This window comes from Eretmochelys imbricata, chromosome 1 (assembly GCF_965152235.1).
Source record: "Eretmochelys imbricata isolate rEreImb1 chromosome 1, rEreImb1.hap1, whole genome shotgun sequence".
NCBI classification, from domain to species: Eukaryota; Metazoa; Chordata; order Testudines; family Cheloniidae; genus Eretmochelys; species Eretmochelys imbricata.
The window spans coordinates 27,643,564-27,663,662 of NC_135572.1; the positions used below are offsets into that span (position 1 = coordinate 27,643,564).

The following is a 20,099-nucleotide window of genomic DNA, read 5'->3' on the forward strand; positions in this document are numbered from 1 at the left end:
AGGGCACTGCTAACATGGTGCTTTGGCAGTCCAGATAAACCTTGGTTTTGCTAGGCTGCAGACAATTGCTTGTAATAAGCAATCAATCCCTTTATTCTGATCACAGTTGGGAGAAAAGGGAGGTGTTTACCCATTGTCAAGTATAGTGTTCATTCATAATGTGGGTGGAAAAATGTAAAATCACTTTCCTTTAAAAGGTGACAAGAGAGTCTGGATTAGGAGGCACAAGCGATAGCTCTGTTTGTTAGGCGATGAAATGTCCACTCCCGCCCACAACAATTGATAAAAGAAAATTCCAAGGCTTCACCATGCTGTGACCTATGCATATGGGTTACAAAAGCACTGACTGAGGACTTAATCCTCCACCCTTCTTGTAGTGTGATAATATGCTAGAAACTAAGATCAAGCAATGATTGGTAATGCATTAAACAACTGAGTGGTATGTGGGTTATTTGCACACCCTCTTACTACTGAGAGCAGCACCACCTCCCCTTTCTTCTCTTTCATGTTGTGCAAGTTTCTTTTTTTCTAAAGTGTGAAACCGACTGGCATAAATTATAACTATAGGCTAGCTAGGCTCACTCGGTTTAGGCATTAGCAGGCCTTTGTGCATAGAAAAATTAAAGGAAATTGTATAATGATCATGTGTTTTGGATACTAAACTAACCAGGAGTTAGATATATTTATAGCTACTTCTACAAGTACTAATTAGATGCTAATTACAACCAGAATGGAATGCTGTAATTTATTATTGAAAATGAAAGAGTGACCTAGGGAGTTGTTAAAATCTGCACAGAGGCATCATATTAACAATTAGTTGTGTAGGAGGCTCGGATTTTTTTTTCTGAAGGGAAAATACAAAGGAGACAAATGTTTTTATTTATTTATTCATTTATCTTTAAATAAGGAACTTGTAAAACCTTTAACATGCTAATCACTGTGGGGAAGGATTCCTAAGAGCTTGCGTCCTCTGTGACAGCCCCCCACTATCTAGGGTAATGGTTCAGTCCTTCCATGACATTGAAGCTATCATTGACTCCTCAGGGCTACTGAATGCTGTAACATCCATACGAAATCCTCCGTTAATGATGGCTTGGCTGAGGGGCCAAGGAGGGTTTGACACTTATTTTATATGTTTATAATTTTAAAATTGCAAATGCACATACAAATTCTATATAGAGTCATAGAGTTGAAGGCTAGAAATGACCCCCAGATCTGTATATCACAGGCCACTAAACACTGCCACACCAACCCTAACCACCAGAATTCGACCAAAGTATAACAGCTCTCAGGAGATTAAACTACTGTGGGCCACAGGCAGAGAACAGGAGGGAACGAGATGCACCAATGTACTGGCAGACAATTGATTTAGTGAGATATAACCAGATTAAATATATTTAATTAATATTCCACTTCCCTATCCCTCATGTGTCATTTATCTACTTAGGATGTAAGCAGTTTGTGACAGGGACTGTGTGTGTAAACATACACATTCCTGGCTGCACCCAGATAGTTGAGCTCACTCTTTGAAGAAATTAGAATGACTGTGAACTTCACCCCATATAGGACTAACTGGTTTTCAGTAGGATCTGGTCTTTCTCTCCCATGCACCCCACACACACAATGAATTAAGGATCCTACAAACTGGGAAGGAAGAATAAAGGTATGTTGTTGTTGTTTTCTGTGTTTAAAATATACACAGTTCTCTGAGGCAGCCTTAACTAGGGCCTTGCTACCACTCCCCCATAATACTTGGAAGGCTCTCGGGAATTACATTGATAGTGGTCAGGATGGAAAGAGGGATGATCCAGTGGTTAGGTGGTAGCCTGGGCCTTGGGATACCAGGGTTCAGTTCTCTTCTGTTCCACAAACTTCCTGTGTGACCTTGGAGAAGACACTTAGATTTCCTGTGTTTCAGTTCCCCTATCTGTAAAATGGGGCTCATAGCAGTTCCCTACCTCATAGGGGTGTTGTAAGGATAAATACATTGTGAGATGCCCAGTTACTGCAGGAATGGGGGCAACATAAATACCGTGCATAGATAGATATAAGTTCCCAAACAGATCAGAAGACAAATGCTGCCAATATGTGAGGATCTGGGAGTTCTTTAGTGGAATATCAGTGTTGTGTTCCCTTTTCATATTCTAAATATAAAGTTTACCATCTAAGACGTAGAAGAGGATAATGAGAAATAAATTCTTGGGAGTCAGTTTATGCATATAAAAGAAAACATTAATGTTTTAAAAGTGGTAGCATTTTATGTTTTGCTCATTTCAGAGAGAGAGGTCATTTCATTCTCATTGTCATCTCAACAAAACCAGTAATGCAGTAATCTTTAAAGTAATTACACAGTCTTCCTCGTTTTTTTCTTCAATATAGTATCATTCATTTAGGATCAGAATACATTCTTTCTAAATTAGAGGTTTACATGTGTAATTATATAAAATGATATGTTTGTTTACATCTCCAAGTCAAATTTAAATTCTATTCTATAATTTATCTTTGATATGCAATTTCACTATGTCAATCGCTGATTTATTACGCTAGATGAATGTGCTGTTAGCGTTTAAAATGCCTTTTGTTGATAAGAGTTGCCCTGATTATTGCTAACCATTTCTGCACTTCCACTACCATGGATATTGGACAATTTTGTACTCCAGCATGCACTACTGAAAAAGATGATGCACTCTAGTGACCCTCTTTGATCAACCTAGACTTGTAGGTTTAATTCTGTACCATCAGGGGAAAACAAAGATTTTACAGTTGATGGCTGTACTTCTGAACAGAGAGGTATCCTGTCTCTTTATGCCATTTCCTGCATACTGCTCTTGAATGAAATTCCTATGTTGACTTGTGAGTATAATTGATGTGTACTTGGGCCTTCTAGAAGGCCCATCGTCTTTTTTTCAGAAATAAGTTTCTGATCATTTGAGTTAGTAAACTCCTGTTAATTGGCAATATTTATTACCTCTCCTTTGACTTCTTCGGTCGGGAGTACTATTCCTGGGAGCACAAGCAATAGTTTCTTCAGTTTCTTCTTCTACTTCATTGTTGGGCTGAAATCTCCATACCTGTGCCAGATATTTTCAGTCGCTTGTCCCACCTTTTAGGAATCAGTGTCCAATAGGAGCTGACCAACAGGTTCCTGCCTATTTAAAACACTTTACCTAGAATTATTAAGAACATCCTCAGAACACTTTTTTTTAAGTGAATTTTTCACTGTTGAAGCAGTCTCTTATCTTTCCCACTAGATGGATTATGTTGGCCAATTCCATGAATGGCTAAATCCACAGCAGCTTTTGTTGTAGATCCAAAGCTAGGGTACCTGGGCTAGTTCCTTTAGCCTTAAATGACCAAAGGGATTTGAACATCTCAAATTTAGGGGGCAGGTTAAAATAAAGGGCTTCCGTGACTACAGAATATACTTTGTGGTCTCCCTGAAACTTAGTTTCATTGATGGTTCAGATTCCAGTAAAGAAGCCTTCTACTACCTTTGATTCTCTCTTCTTCAATTCACAGCTTGGATCCTAGTCTAGTGTTCATGTTTGGTTCTACCTTAAAGAAGCTGGAGGCAGAATCCTCATATTCTGTGAAAAGGAATCAGGCTTTTGGTGAGGTTCCACAAGACAAGGCTCTCCTCAGGACTTTGGGGGTCTAGGTAGAGAAAGAGAAATATTTCAATCACCTGTGAGGGACCTTTGGATGCTCTTTTCCTTGTTAGGATCTATAGGCCTCCACCAGTGATGGTGAAATTTATAGAACTGAGACTGAGCATAGGATTTTCAAAAGTGCCTAAGTGATTTAGAAGCACAAGTTCCACTGGAAATCTAGGCACTTTTAGAAATCTCACTTTCAATCAAGCGAGTTCAAGCAATTTTGAAAAAAGATGGCCTGCCATTCTTCATTGAACAAGGGGACCAAGTGTATGTATTTGAGAGGCTATGGGGGAAAGTAAGAAACTGGTTTTCTGCTAGGAGACCATATACATACAGGTTCTAGGAAGGATACCTGAACTTTTCCAGAATACCCTTCTGTTGAGGAAAGAACAAATAGTGCGCTAGAGTATGGGTTCTGCATCAAAACTGTTAAAAAAGCTATAGACTCTCTCAAAGAGAAGGAATCATTGTCGTGGTATTTTATGGCACAAAGGAAATAAGTGTTTCAGAATGTGGTCAGTTAATACATTTAAAGCTTCCTTGATTACTCTCCCTATAAGGTAAGATCTGTTCTAGAGAAGGAATGTCCAGTTCTTAAGTTTCTAGTAGAGGACCAACTGCTTCCTTAGATCTGGGAAAGCCTCCTATGTAGAAAGGCCAGTCTTCTTTTAGCTGAGGAACACTTCTGCAGCAAGAAATATGATTGTCTAGGCCAACTAGGCATTAGTGTCAGTTCACCCAAACTATTTCTGTTCTGGTCAATCAGGCTCCTACCCAGATACAGATGAACATTGGAGCCTATGTTGTCCACTTCCTCTTGCTCTCAAGCTATGGGTCAGCTTCATTATTTTGTTTAGGCATGACCCATTTGGCATCTGACTACTGGGACCTGGCCATAGTCTTCAAAGGTTACCCTCTGGAAGTTGCTTTGATAACTTGGTGGATCTTCTTCTACCTGTATCTTTGTTCATTGCGGCGCTTGAGAGCAGCAGTTAAAAATCTGGGAATATAGCATCTGTGACAAGGAAGGTGCAAAAACTTCTTGATGAGCATGGATGGGGGATAACTCTGTGGAGAAAGCTCCCTAGTGTTATACTATGGGTACCATCATATTTGGAGCCAAGATCAGTATCTTAGTGAGAGGAAAGCTTTCCCCTGAAACCAGGGTATAGCAAAGCTTCGGGCTGAGATCTCAACTATAATCCATGTAGGATCTGTCCATGTGGCTTTGCCATACAGGCTTTACGATTCATGGCAAATTGTGTCTGGCTTTGTTCTCTGATGAAGATTTTTTTTATGTTGCAAGTGATAGAATGTATTGTTTGTACATCTGAGTAAACATATTCTGAAACCACAAGTTAAACCTGAGTAATATACTACAAGCTCCTTTATTCATATTTCCAGCCAATCGTGCAGTTGCAAGAATTTATTTTAAAAAAATTAGATGTATGGGATTTTAATGGGTAGGATGGGAGAAGAACGTGGGTTTAAAAAGTGGATGATACACCTGGAAATATATTGAAGCCTGACTGTTTTCTACTCAACCAACTTCACATCTGTATCCCAATCTGAATATTTTATTTTGGAGAGAACAAATCTGGATACCATATCAGTTATTGAAAGTCACAGTGGAGCTGTCTTCTGCTTAGAGACATAGGAACATGCTGCTTGTTGGCCTTCTTTGACCCTGGGTGGCTTGTTGCCTTGCACATGTTGTTTGTGTATTCTTAGCTAAACCGATTGTGGAGATGAGAAGCTAACAAAATAATTGGATTGCAATTTCAGTCCTTTCTATTTCCTATAATTTAAAAATCTGCTCCCCTACTAGGAGAGTAACACGATGCTAATGTATCCTCTTCATTTGAGCCAGATTCGGACACCCTTATTCCTGTTAAGTAGTACCTTACTGAGAGAAGAGACACATTGAAAACAGAATCATCCCTGGAGTCAATTGCTGCTCAGCTCGAATAAGGTTATCAGAATCTGACCCTACAGTTAGAATCAAAATAATAGAATTTCATTGGAAAAAGCTACTGAGCTCTCCCTGGATTAATATTAGTATTAGACCTATTAGGGAAACTCAAATATTCTGTATGAAAGAATATCTGCGGCAAACTAACTTTCAGTCTTTAGGTGCCTTGGTACCTAAGATCCACTAAATAAATATTTCTCAGAAGTCAAATATATGTAAGGATGATATGTATTGATTTTTACATACAGGAAGAAAATCCTAGCTGAATATAGTCATGTGATGAGTCCACAGGTTTGTTTACTTCCTCATAGGGTAACATTAATGATGGCTACAGTGATATTAACTAGTCAGACTGTGTATGTAAATAATTGATAGCAGTTGAGAATATTCCAAATATCTCTAATGCAAACATTTAGAATAATACATATTAAATAAGATTATGAAAAGTTGATTAACCTAAGGATTTATCTTCACTGTATTGTTAACTCAAGATATAACTCGAGTGTTGCCCCTAACCCACACTCCTGTTTGCATACACAAATGTCTAGTTTGAGTTAACTGGTCCTTTAAACTCAAGGTAGCCAACACATTAGGAGTGAAGCTGGAGCTAGTAATGCAATGGGTATGCAGCAGTTTAAATTACAACTCATTAGGTGCTAATCCAATCACTGTGTGTTGCTGAGTGTTATTTGGCAGTATGGTTTTAAAATTCCTTAAAAGGGCCTGGCAGGTTTGATTAGGGAAATGACCTTAGAAGGAGCATTAGCAATCAAGGTACACTGGACCAGGGGCCATGTCTACTTCTCGGCTCCAAGAGCAGAGATATCATCTTGAGTTTTGTAGAGCAGCTTACCAACACATTTTGGAAAGTGTGTTCTGCCAGCTGCCATAATGATAAGCAGGACCTATGCAGTTCATTTGTGTTGCTGTTGGACTACTGCTCTTAAATGCCCATTTGCCCAGGCTGATGGAGGAGGAGGATGGAAATAAGTAATTTCATCCCTTGCAGTTTGGTTTCTCAATTCCTATTAAACCAGTCTGCACGTCCCTCTGTTTTTTTGGGGTTTTTTTGTTTTGCTTTGGAAGTACTGGAGTTGGGATACAGTTTCATCTGGTTTGCAACTGAGCTGCATGAGACAGTACATGTAGGAGGAGCAATTCCACGAATCCTGCTCATCACAAATCTTGCATATCCTTTTCCCTTGCCTTTTTAAGAATGCATAGAAATACTGACCTGTACAATATGGATGTTACCAGCTTAGGGACAGATGGGCTTTCTGAGAGTGCAAGCCAGGGCTTCATGTGCCCAGCACAGCGTAGCCGGTCTGCTCTGGATGATACTTTTTAGGACCTTTATTTAATTCCTTTGCCCATTAAATATGGGATTCTGGGATCACATCTTTGAAGAGTACAGTTGTAGCATTATTTCCTCATTTGTTTATTTGCAGTCCTCCATTTTAATGAACATCAATTCCATCTTAGACTTAAAAGGGTAGATTCAGTGTTGGTGAAAAGTCACATATTAGCTTCTCCTTTACCTGTCTGCTTTTACTCAAGATACTCTCTCAGCCTGCATATCAGACCCACATTCCTTGGCAAGTTAATCATATAGGCTGCCAAAAACCATGAGCTTTGTGTTAGAGTAACACAATCCTATAAAATATGTTTACATTTTCAGTACTGTACATGGTAAACTATCAGAAAGGTTGGCAAAACTGGCAAAACTTAATTTTGATTTGCAGCTTTGGTAGGAGTTAAATGACATTTTATGTATTCAAAGAAAGTACAACTTGCACAGACAAATAAAATAATGGATGCTGAGCTTGGACATGGATTATCAGATTTTTGCCTAAAAATGACTTTTGATTCAATTTATTAAAAAAATACAACTTTTTTTCTTGTTACACAAAAAGTAGTGATTTACAGTGGGGTTTTCATATACTCATGATTAAAAATAATCAGACCAAAAATTAAAACAATAAAATCCTCTCAGCCAAATCCTTAGTTTATGTGAATTGATGTGGGTCCTTTGGCTTCAGTGGAGCTACACTGATTTACACCAGTTGAGAATCTAGCTTTCTGTTTTGAAACCTGAATGGCATCAGGCCCATAGTGCAAATAAGTACTTTTGGGTATTTCCCCAGATACACATAAAAAGCTGCATAAACACATGATTAACCATCCAAGCAAAACTACTGTTTTTAAAAAATTAAATCACAAAGGAATCATTTAAAGTAAAAAAGAAACCTATTTTTTGCATATCACAAAAATACCCAAGATGACACAAATCAGCAAAACTAAAAAGCTAAACATAAAAGCTAACTGTTTTTGACACTCTCTGGCTTGCTTATTTTATTATTAGTTATTTCATGCCCATATTTTACCATTCCACAGAGTGCTAGCCTCATTGTTGAGCTCATAACTGTTCTTATGCTTACGTGTTCGCTACATTATATATATGTTAACACCAAAGGGTTAGTAAACTTGTTCAAAGAGGGTTTGTTGTCCGGTGGTTAGAACAGCAGACATGGAGTCAGGAGTTCAGAGTTCTGTTCCTGGTGGGGCCACTTATTCACTCTGTGACCTAAGATGAGTCGCTTACCTGTGTCTCAGCTTCTCTGTAACATGAGGATGATAATAGTTGTTTATCCTCCAGGGGATGCTTATAAATTGCTTCGAGATCCATGGGGGAAAGGCTCTGTAAAAGTGCAAATTAAGACTAGTCTAGTCAGGCCTCTCTGGACCCAGAACTTGACCTGGATCTAATCTGTTTTGAAATTCACAAAAGTTTAGCTGACTCCCCACTTTCAGTGCTTGGCTGGGAGCAGATGTGCCAGAAGGTCGGTTGCTAGGACATTCTTGTCTGGTTTGAATGGAAGCAGGAAATCTCACAATATTGCCCATGCTCGTGTACAGCCAAGACTCTGGACCGAGCCCCTGAAGCTGTCTGACCCAACAGACTTCTGTGATTACAAAGCCCTCCCAAAGCCCGAAGAGGGGAACTTCTCCCTTTTTGGTTTCTGGTGCGGGGGGAGATGACCCCTCTTGACCTGAATGTCAGGAGCAGCAAACATCCTCCCTTATTACTGCCTGGCATCCAGGAAGAGACTGGACTGAACAATTCCCAGCTGGCAGCTCAGGAATCGAGCTGCCCTTTGGACAGAGCAGCAAAATATCTTCTTCCTGGATGGGGGGGCATGGTGGTAGCCCTAAATCCTCCAGCCCCACCAGCTATCAATAAAGCAAGCTCTACTGTCACATCTACCACTGGCCTGCTGGGTGACATTGGTCAAGTTGCCTCAGTTTCCCCACCTTTCAAAGTGAGGATGATACTCACTGAGACGTTGTGCAGATGGATTGGTTAACATGTGTACAGTGCTTGGAAGATTAAAATTGTCCTGCTGAGTACTATTACTGTCACATATTTATTACATTAATAAACTTGGAGAGGGAAAAAGTGTTACAACACCATTGGCTGAATTCTCCTCCGAGAAAAGCCCATGAAATTCAGCTGAAGTCATTCGTGGGGGCTGATGAAATTGGCCCAACATCAACAGCCTTTATAGGGAACATTTATAGCCATCTCTGTGTAAGATGATTATTTGATTGAAGAGCGTATACTAGGTTTTGTTCAGTATGGAGTCTGATAGCTGCTCTTCTCTTCCTGTAGCCATTCCTTTGAAATTATATGAACCATTTTTGTAGTAGGGATTTGCTATGTGTTTGTATTTATTATTCTATCATTAATCATGTTTATTACGGTAGTGCCTAAGTGCCAGCCAAGAATGGAGCCCCCCTGTCCTAGGCACTGAATAAACACACAGACAGTGCGTGAAGAACATGTAGCAGAATGGGAGCCAGATGTGTTTGGGGCCTCTGAATAGAACTGTAATACAAATGTCTGTAGCTTTAAAAAAACAAAACAAAAAACCAACCAACAACCTTACAAAATGACACTTGTGAGAATTGATCATAGTGACCATCCCTGTCCAGTGGCAGGTGCCAGGGTGTTCTACCAACTGGAAGGTTCAGTTTGAAGAGTCCATCGTGAGCTTTTCATTTCAAAAGGAGAGTAAGATGTGCTCTCTCCATGGGGTGGTTAGGGCGGAAATCATATCTAAGGTTGCCAGGTGTCTGGTTTTCGACTGGAACGCCCGGTCGAAAAGGGACCGTGGCGGCTGTGGTCAGCACTGCTGACCGGGCCGCTAAAAGTCCAGTCAACAGTGCAGCGGGGCTAAGGGAGGCTCCCTGCCTGCCCTGGCTCCACGTGGCTCCCAGAAGCAGCCAGCATGTCTGGCTCCTAGGTATAGGGGTGGGGATGGGGCTCCACACGCTGCCCCTACCCTGTGTGCCAGCTCCGCAGCTCCCATTGGACAGGAACCACAGCCAATGGGAGCTGTGGCAGTGATGCCTGTGAGCAGAGGCAGCATGCAGAGCCCCTGGCCCCTCCACCTAGCAGCTGGAGCGGGGACATGCTGCCGCTTCTGGGAGCCTTCCGGAGCCAGGGAACCTAATCATATCACTCACTGTAATGAAAGGCCGTGCAGCATGCATCCAAAACTGTTTGGGAAGGTATAGGGTGCATTTGACTATCTGACCTTCAGTCCGTACTCTTTGTGCATGTACATTTCTGACTTAAGAAGAAGTTGGGTACCATTTATAAATAGTGCCTTAGCAAAAAGAGAGTGGGAGGGCATATAAAGAGATGTCATATCTTCAGCAATAGTGAGAACTCGGTTGATACATGCCCTGTCTGAGCACAGGGGTCTATAGTGGTGTCTTAATGCCACAAAAGGGCTTAATGAGTTCCACTTTAAAATCTTGTTGGTAATGAAATATTTTCTTAAATACAGTAGATGGTTATTAATAGCAATATATCAGTGCCCTTTTGCTATGTTGCTCCCAAGCGACTGTTGCTGTTATGGGGAGTGCTGATAAGTCACAGTAGGGAACATGTTCCCAGAGGAAATGTTGCTTGTAAAGGGCAGTTGCTCTTACAAGGTGTTGCTGAAAACAAGTATTTGCTTGTAGTGACTTCTTCCTTGTGTTCATATATGATGAGCTACATTCACACAGAAAGAAAAGGAGTACTTGTGGCACCTTAGAGACTAACCAATTTATTTGAGCATAAGCTTTCGTGGGCTACAGCTCACTTCATCGGATGCATGAATACAGAGTTGCATGCATGGCACAAACCCGTCATCCACTGTGATGCCTTCCCAAACCCACACAACTGCAGTCATCTTACAACCCAGAGAACAGAATTATAACCATCTGAGATCGAAAAGGCCTGTTGCATTTTTCTTTTCCATCCCTTTGCCAGCACAGGATTATTCTCAATAACAACAGTATATAATTTTTTCTGATGCTTTGTCAAGTCTAGTCTGGTTTCTGTCACTTTCCCTCGGGAGTCTATTTTTCAGTCTAATAGATCTCGTTGTTAGCCTGAAATATCAGGAAAGACTTCTCTTTGTTAAATTAATCCCATTACTCTTAGGTATAACCCCTATTTTACTGGTGAGTGAAGTGATTCCTCCTAAGTAGAAAGCGACCGTGTGTAAAGTGCTTTAGAGTGCTTTGAGATTAAAGGCACAATATAAATGTAAAATATAATCATTATAATTAATAACAATTATTATTCTGAAAAAAATCATGGTCATCAGAAGGGTAAATCCTCTCATTAAACAAGTAAGTCTTTTAGTTCAGCCGTGAGATATTACTGCTCCTGTTTTTCTAGCAAACATGAAGAATGAATTCTTGCAAAGTATATGGTACATTGCATTGTCTTCAGTAAAATATAAACCTCTGGAAATATATACCTCTGGGATTCTGGTGTCTTAACACTAGTCAGAATCTACCTCCGAGACAGCACACAATGTATCCTGCTATTCAAGGAACACTCTGTGTGAGGTAGAAGTGGAACCTTTTAATTGCTACTGAGGAAAAATAAAAGCTAAAATTGTTTTTAACAACACGGTAAGGGTAATGAATCTTGGAAAGTCTGTGAGTGTCTCTCATATTTTCTTTGCTAAGTCTATATCCTGCATGAGGTTATTAGTGTATAGAAGAGCATTGTTTAAAGTAAAGATGTCTTGATCTTTTTAATGTAAAAAGTTACTTTGTTTAAAGGCTCTTTATACATGGAACAAAATGATGACGTAGTACAGGACCTTCAGTGCACAAGAGCTGGAAATCATTATGCATACAAGGAGTTATTACAGAAATAACCTTCCTTGTCAAATATAATAACAAAAAAGAGAGATCAAAAACCTATCAGAAAGTTAAATAACAGAAGATAGAGCTTTGGCACAGAAGTAATCAGTATCCCATCCTATTAATTGTTCAAGAACTCTAAAATCTTTAATGAGATTCTTACTGTAAGATTTCACTCATATGCAAATGTTAATTAAAATTCCTAATTACAAGACTGTTAGTGATTCTTTACTGAGGTTTTTGAATTTACCATACTAACTACAGTATATTAACTATATAAACACAATTGTAACCCATTTTCAGTTTTTAATATTGTATTCTTTTTTCCCCTTACAGATTCATTTTCAGGCAAACACTGACTATGGTGATGTCGGACAGACCTCAAGAAAACTAGGCATGATACTGTTCCAAATCATCCCCCCACCCCCCATTACCACCACTTTTGGAGAATTCAGCAAATGAACTTGCTTCTTATGGTCAGTGGAGAGATTTACGTTGCTCCAGCATATATTGACAATCAAATGTTCTCCTTTTCCCGCAGGTCTGATTATGACAACATCAAGAAAATTGGATCGAGAGCAGCAGGCAGAGCATTTTCTCGAGGTAAACTCTGATGGGGAATATATATATTAAAGGGGTACCTCCGTCTTCAAATCTTACCAATTTCAAATAATGAGTTTAAAGTTTGTTTCTGCTGTTACACCTGTTGTCTAACTTTCCATGTTAATTTTCAGGAAAACCATCCCCCCGCCCCCCTTCTAAGACAATGCTATTCCCTCTCCTGTTGCTGTCTGAAAGAGCTGTGCAAAGAGGGGAACCTGACTATACAGGGGAAATAATTCAATTGACAATTCACAAAATGCTTTCAAACACATGAACAAACTGTAGAAATAGACAGATATTCTTTTTTTCTCTAATCTCTTTTGGTTATAGCAATTTTTTTGTTATTTTGTAACAATAAGTTAAAATATTTCAGAGAAGCATGTGATATTTCAGTCGTCTATGTCCCTCTAATGAATTTCTAATGCAGTTTGGAAGGACCTGATTCTGCAAAGACTTCTGCACATCGATAACTTTGCACCCTATGATTAGTGCTATTGAAGTATATGGCAGCATTTCTCAAACTGGGGTCCGCGGAACACTGGGGGTCCCGAAGGGAACTCCCGGGGGTCTGCGGGCCCTGCTGATCAACTCTTCTCCCTCCCTCCCTCAACTCCTCCCCCTCCCTCTATCTCCCGGAGGCTACTGAAGCCAAACCAGGAGATTTTAGGCCGCTAAAAGTCCAGTGGTGCAGCAGGGCTAAGGCAGGCTCCCTGCCTACCTTGGCCCTGAGCTGCTCCCGGAAGCGGCTGGCACGTTCCTGCAGCCCCTGATGGGGTGAGGGGAGGACAGGTCTCCGCACGCTGCTCCTGCCCCAACTGCCGACTCCGCAGCTCCCATTGGCCAGGAATTGGCCTCACCCCCTCCCGCACCCCAACCTCTTGCCTCAGCCCAAAGCCCACACTCCACACCCAAACTGTCTCTAAGAGCTTGCACCCCTTACCCACTCCTGCAGCCAAACTCCCACCCAGAGCCCGCACCCCCTCCTGCACCCAGCCTGGTGAAAGTGAGTGAGGGAGGGGGGATGGAGTGGGCAGGGAGCAAGAAGAGATGGGGCAAGGGTGGGGCTTTGGGGGAAGGGGTGGAGAAAGGGCAGGGCCTGGGGCTGAGCCGGGAGGTTGGGGGGGCTCAGAAATATTTTAAATCAAAATAGGGATCCTCAGGTTGCTAAAGTTTGAAAACCACTTGTATGTGGGATTGTTCCCAGTGTACAATTAAACATGTCTAAGTTTTTCAAGGATTGAGGCCTAAGATTGCATCTTGAATCTATATGCAAAACCCTATAATGTGAGTGGAAGTAAACTCTAGTTTTACTCACTTTGGCTAGATCATCAGGATGAATCATTTTTGAAATTTCAAATTTAAACCTATCAACTACAGTTTCCAAGTAAGAAATTACTCTTTGCAGTGGAAGGTTTATTTCAACTCTCTCTCCATAGTATGTGTCCTCTCATGTGAATAACTATCTGTAATATGCCTAACTCTCACAAAACTGTACCTGTGTATTGCGAGGTCCAGTACGTGATTTCTATCTCGTGGCTCTAAAAACCATGTGATAAAATGTTTCCATCCTTTTCCATATACCAGGCTTGATTCTGATCTCTCTCTAATTTGCAGTGATGTAACTCCCCTGAATTTACTGAAATTACTCCTGATTCACATTGGTGCAAGTGGAAAACCAGGGCCACTGTGAAAGATCATTCAATAGACACAGCCATCCATATAATATGTTTTTAGAAACATAGCAGTGTGAGCTAAAGAATATCTGGACATATTAAGCACCCTTACAGGATCAGAATGAATTTTTGTTCCAATCACTATTCGGCAGAATAATGTAGTAACCTCTGGTTTCAGATATTCCTTCCCATGGTTAGTACTGCTTGAGGAAAATCCTGAGCATTTGGCTTAGTACAGAACAAAACGAGAGGAGGGTTAATTTCTTACCTAACCTGCTAATTTTTTCCCCTCTATATGTTTCTGTACAATCCCAAACATCCCGGGCTATAAATAAATGAGGAGGAATAAAGGGATTTTTTTTTCTCCTTTAAGAGATTTCTTCTGTTGGAAAGTTAGCTAAGTAATTCTTTATTCCGATAACTGGAGATTTTTCAGCTTTTACTGCTAGGGAAGATAGCCAGCTGAAGTGAATTTGGCATAGATTTTGAAGTATATATATTAATGAGAAACTTGGGTCTTAGACAAGGTGGGTGAGGTAATATCATTTATTGGACAAATTTGGTCTGGACTGTAAGTCTTCTCTGCGTCTGTGTTTTCTCAGGGGATCTGAATGAATCACACCAGATGCCAATTTTCCAAAGGATTCTCATCCCTTAAAAAGGGAAGCATTATACATCTTTAATGGTGGAAGCAGGGGGGAATCTCTCTTGTATTATTTATAAAACTCAGGCTATAGCCTGCTACGCTAGATGCTTTCCTCAGATTTTTGTACAGTTTGAAAGATATTGATTGGTCTACAAGTTTTTGAAAGGTGCATATGTAAAGGAATGAGATGAAGTGTTTAGGCTGATACAGGAGGTTTAGAATTGGGATTAATAGGATGGAACTGAGCACAGAAAAGTGTAGGCAATCTAGAAATGCGAACAGCAAGGTCTGGAATAGCCTCTTGAAGAGAGTGGAAGGAGCCCTATTGCTTGAGACTTTTAAAACTAAACTGGGCCAACTGGGCAAAAACTTACTGCAGGGAATAGAATTGTGCATTGCAGCGAGATGAACTAGATGACCTAGTCAGTCTTTTCATTTGCTAATGAAAAGTTAACATTTGCCATCTTTACAGCATACTTAGAGGCAAGTTGAGCATGGCAAAAACAAATAGGCTGTTGATGGTTCAGAACTGAGCTGTTTAAGGTGGGCACGTTTTTATGACATACTTGAAACATTTTGTGAAATGTTTGACTCTCAATGTCTTTAATTAACCTCCTAGGGAGTCCTTAATTGCCAAGATTACCATGGTCTCCCAACAGTACAATTATTACCCTTCCGGTTTTGTTTCATACCCTCTTGCCAATAGAGTCTGTCTGGCATAAAAAAGAGTAAAACTGGCTCCCTCTGAAAGGATCTTACTAGAGCTTGACCCAGCAACCTCTGTTTCCGCTTGCATGGTGCATGTATGAGGCATTGATGGACCTTTCCTGGTTAGAACGCCTTTTAATTATTTTTTAAATAGTCATGCCCTTTTCTCAACTTGAATTTGATTGAGGCATTGTTCCCAGACAACAAAGTACCTACAGAGCAAATTCCATTGGTCTGTGTCCACCCCATTCACAATAGCAGTTAACAAAACAAGGCAAGATGAGATTGTGGGGGCTAATGGTTATTATACTTTGCAGTGTTAATAGCACATTTTCATTCATAGCTCTCCAAGCACTTCACACTGGTGCTTTACAGGCAGAGCAAACAGGGCACAAAGTGGTCAAGTAAATTGCCCAGGGTCACTGAGTAAATTAGTGGCAGACTCTGGTCTTCCGATTCCAATACCCATGCTTATTCCACGCTGCCACAGCTGCCCAATGTAAACCATCCTTCTGTTAATCTAGGTATTTATATGTCCCCTGATTCAAACCATAGTTGTGTGCCTCACAATATTTAATGAATTGATTACTTCACAATACGTTGTAGGATAGGGGACTGTTCTTCTTCGAGTAGTGTCCCTATGGGTGCTCCACTGTATGTGTTTGTGTGCCCCTGCGCCTCTAATTGGAGATTTTTGGTAGCAGTGTCCCTTTGAGCCCACGCATGTGCCCTCCCTCCCTCCTGGTCTGCCTCGAGACTATTTAGCACTGCAGGGGCGAACCCCCTTCCCCCCCACCGCGCGCTCACTTCCTTCTCTACCGCCTTTGGCCTCAGGCGGAATGAGCAGTTGTCCCTTCCTTATCTGTAAAAAGAAAAGGAGGACTTGTGGCACCTTAGAGACTAACAAATTTATTTGAGCATAAGCTTTTGTGAGCTACAGCTCACTTCATCAGATGCATTCAGTGGAAAATACAGTGGGGAGATTTTATATAGGCAGAGAACATGAAACAATGGGTGTTACCATACACATTGTAAGGAGAGGGATCACTTAAGATGAGCTATTACCAGCAGGAGGGGAAAAAAAACCTTTTGTAGTGATAATCAAGGTGGGCCATTTCCAGCAGTTGATAAGAACCTCTGAGGAAGGGGGAGGGGAGGAGATAAACATGGGGAAATAGTTTTACTTTGTGTAATGACCCATCCACTTGCAGTCTTTATTCAAGCCTAAGTTAATTGTATCCAGTTTGCAAATTAATTCCAATTCAGCAATCTCTCATGGGAGTCTGTTTTTGAAGTTTTTTTGTTGAAGAATTGCCACTTTTAGGTCTGGAATCGAGTGACCAAAGAGATTGAAGCGTTCTCCGACTGGTTTTTGAACATTATAATTCTTGACGTCTGATTTGTGTCCATTTATTCTTTTACGTAGAGACTGTCCAGTTTGGCCAATGTACATGGCAGAGGGGCATTGCTGGCACATGATGGCATATATCACATTGGTAGACGTGCAGGTGAACGAGCCTCTGATATTGTGGCTGATGTGATTAGGCCCTATGATAGTGTCCCCTGACACAGGCTAACAGGACTGCTACCCTGAAACCTTTCCTTATCTGTGTCATTAGCATAAGTAGTGTTTGTTTTGTTACCTTTGTTCTCCTTAAAAGTAGTTAGGCTAGTGTTTTTTTGTTTTATTTTATTCCTTTGGGTTAAAAAAAAAAAAAGGAGAAGGAGAGAGAGAGAGAAAGGAAAAGAAGTTCAGTTTCCTGGGGGCAGTCGTGCCCCCCCTTCCCCTGGCATCTGTAGACTTATTTTTTATTTTCAGTTGAAAAAAAAAAAAAAGAGTGAAGATGAGGTTCTTCTGCATTCTTCCCTGCTAGAGGATGACAACCCCTTGCCTGGCTCTCTCTGCTCCAAGCGGTGCCTCTCCTGCCAGGAGTCAGTCCCTGTAATGGCCAGACACTCACTGTGCCTGGGAGAGCCTGGCAGAGGTGCTTTACCTGCCGCAGGAGCTGGGAGCTGAAGTTAAAACTCCTCCCTATGGAGAAAACCCTTCAGTCTGCAGGGGACTCCGGTGGGTGCTGACCCCGGAACCTTGACTTCAAAAGGGGTCGAGTCGTGAAGAGGAGAAGAAGAAGAGAGAGAAGAAGAGAAGGGGTGGGGGGAGGCTCATAAAAAGAGCTCCTCCAAGCAACTGGCCAGCCAGAGGGGTTCCCCAGTGCGGCCATCTCAGCACCGATCCCAACAGGTGCACTCCCAGTAGCTGGCCAGCCAGCGGGGCTCCCCAGAGCGGCCACCTCAGTAGGAACCCAGCAGCTCTGAAGCATGGCACCGCTAAGGGGCCCCCTGCTGCGAGCTCTGCTGTTGCACCATCTCCTCCATACCCAGGGGCTTCCTCAGTCAGGCTCTCAGGCAATGGTACCGCCCCCTAAGGAGAGGGGACAATTACCGTACTGTCTCTAAAAGAGCAGCACAGAGAAACCCTTTGGTACCAGGTGCAACAAAACTCCCATCTAGGAAGTGTTCTGCACCTTCCCAACCATCAGTACTGACAACATGCTACAAATACTCCTCTGTGGTAACACGTGAGCCCATGGTAACACACGTGCTCTCGTACTCTGGAGACCAGTGGCCTCAGTACCCAGGGAGAGACAGTTACTGTAAATAGAGACAGTTATCTCTAAAATAGTGACACCAACAAACTTTCTGTACTGTGCACAACAAAACTCTCATGTAGGGAGTGCTCTGCCCAACTATCGGTACTGACAACGTACCACAGACACTTCTCTGTGGTACCAGATGAACCCATGGTACTGCATGAGCTCTGGTACCCTGGAGACCTGATGGTTGGGGAAGAACCGCAATCCCCATTACTTGGTACCAGGACCCCGATATCGAGCACATCCCGGCACCCACCGTCGCTCTTGGCACCGGGCTGTATACTGCCAATACCCCAGTCAGCACCACCCTTACCCACTGAAGAATCTGACACTGACCAGGAGGAGATAATTTCCCTGGCCCTCATCGTGGCCCACCGTCACATTACAAGGGTCCTCCCCAATTCCATCAAGCCAACCTACAATCGCGGTACGGGCCCCCTGAGGTAAGCCCACCGCCCATGCCCACTTTCCTATCTCACCCCCCCCAAGGTCATATTGTAATTCTTGGGCAACATACACACATGTTGCGACCATCCCCAGTGTCTGTCAGGAAGAGACCACCAGATGGTTTGCTACAGCCTGGCTGTCTAGAGCACCTGAGTCAGTGCAGAAGGAAGCTTTTTCAGAACAGGAAAAAGAACCTGAAGAGGAAGCTATCCCTCCAGCACACTTCTCCTCATCTGTCACAGATGAGGCTGTGCTGCCCACCCCTCATCACTAGGTGAAGATTTTAAGAACTTTCTGGATCTTACCAAGAGGGTGGCAGACGAGCTGCTGATTCCCCTACAGGAGGTGGCAGATACATATCACAAGTTGGTGGAAATTCTGCACACCACCTTCTCATCTAGAATTGTCCTCCCAATTAATGAGGTGATTCTAGATCCTACCAAAGTCATCTGGCAGACTCCAGCCTCCATCACACCATCCAGCAACTGTGTGTTTAAAAACAAACAAACAAACAAACAAAAAAAACCCCTACATCTCTACCCAAAGAGGCAGACTTTGTTTTCAACATCCACAACCCAACTCCATCATAGTGGATGTGGTTAATGCCCAAAGCAAGCAGCATGGTGCCAAGTCAACTCCATACAATCAGGCTTGGCAGGATGGCCTATTCATCGACAACATTACTGTGTAGAGTCATTAATTACCAAACTGACATGGCCAAGTACAATTTTATTAGTTATGGGAAACCCACTGTGTTTCTGGAACATTACTGGAAACACAAAAAGAACAGATTCAGACCATTCTTAGAGATGGTCAGTTAATAGCACTGGATGTAACTGTTACAGTTGTCCTCTCAGTCTCCATGACAGTGGTACGGAGGCAAGTTGTGTTGTTTTTGTTTTTTGTGCTACACCTCTCTAGATTGCTCAAAGAGCTACAGACTTCCAGTTTGAAGGGCCAAACGCTTTGCGGAGAAGACAGATTTTCTCTCCACTTCCCGAAGGATTCTCGGACCATGTTACACTCCTTAGGAATTTAAGCTGTGGGACAGAAGAGAAGATATACCTCTCAACCACACCACAGATCACAATCTTCTCAATACCCACCATCTCAGTGCTGTTATGAGCCACAGTGTAAGAGGACCATGGTTCAAAAGTGGAAACAAGCTGCACCCCAGTCCGTGACCTCTCAAACTGCCTCTTATAAGCACTTTTGATGAGCTGGTCGAGGGCCTGAACAACGATACCTTACAGCATAAGCTGCCATCTATATACCTGTCACGCCACTCAGAAGTCACCTTGCCCTACTTCACAGCAGTTAGGACCAGCTTTATAGCAAGGAGATTGATTTCTAGCCCTGAACCTACAGGGTGCCTACTTCCATATCTCAATACAACCATCGTACAGCAGATTTCCTACTGTTTACTTTTGGGGCAGGATCATTTTCAGTACAGTCTGCTCCACACAGGGTATTCTCCAAGGTTCTCTTCATTGTAGTGGCATACTAACCCCAGTACAGTGACTGGAC

At 42.0% G+C, this 20,099-nt stretch overlaps 1 protein-coding gene across 2 annotated transcripts in view; it reads left to right on the forward strand.

Moving 5' to 3' along the window:
• The window catches only part of FAT3 (FAT atypical cadherin 3), a 436,391-nt gene that overhangs the window by 230,846 nt on the left and 185,446 nt on the right, over positions 1–20,099 (forward strand). For both annotated transcript variants that reach the window (XM_077805390.1, XM_077805398.1), the window contains exon 3: positions 12,383–12,444. In XM_077805390.1, the coding sequence (XP_077661516.1) occupies positions 12,383–12,444 (62 nt within the window). The remainder of the gene's footprint in view (positions 1–12,382; positions 12,445–20,099) is intronic.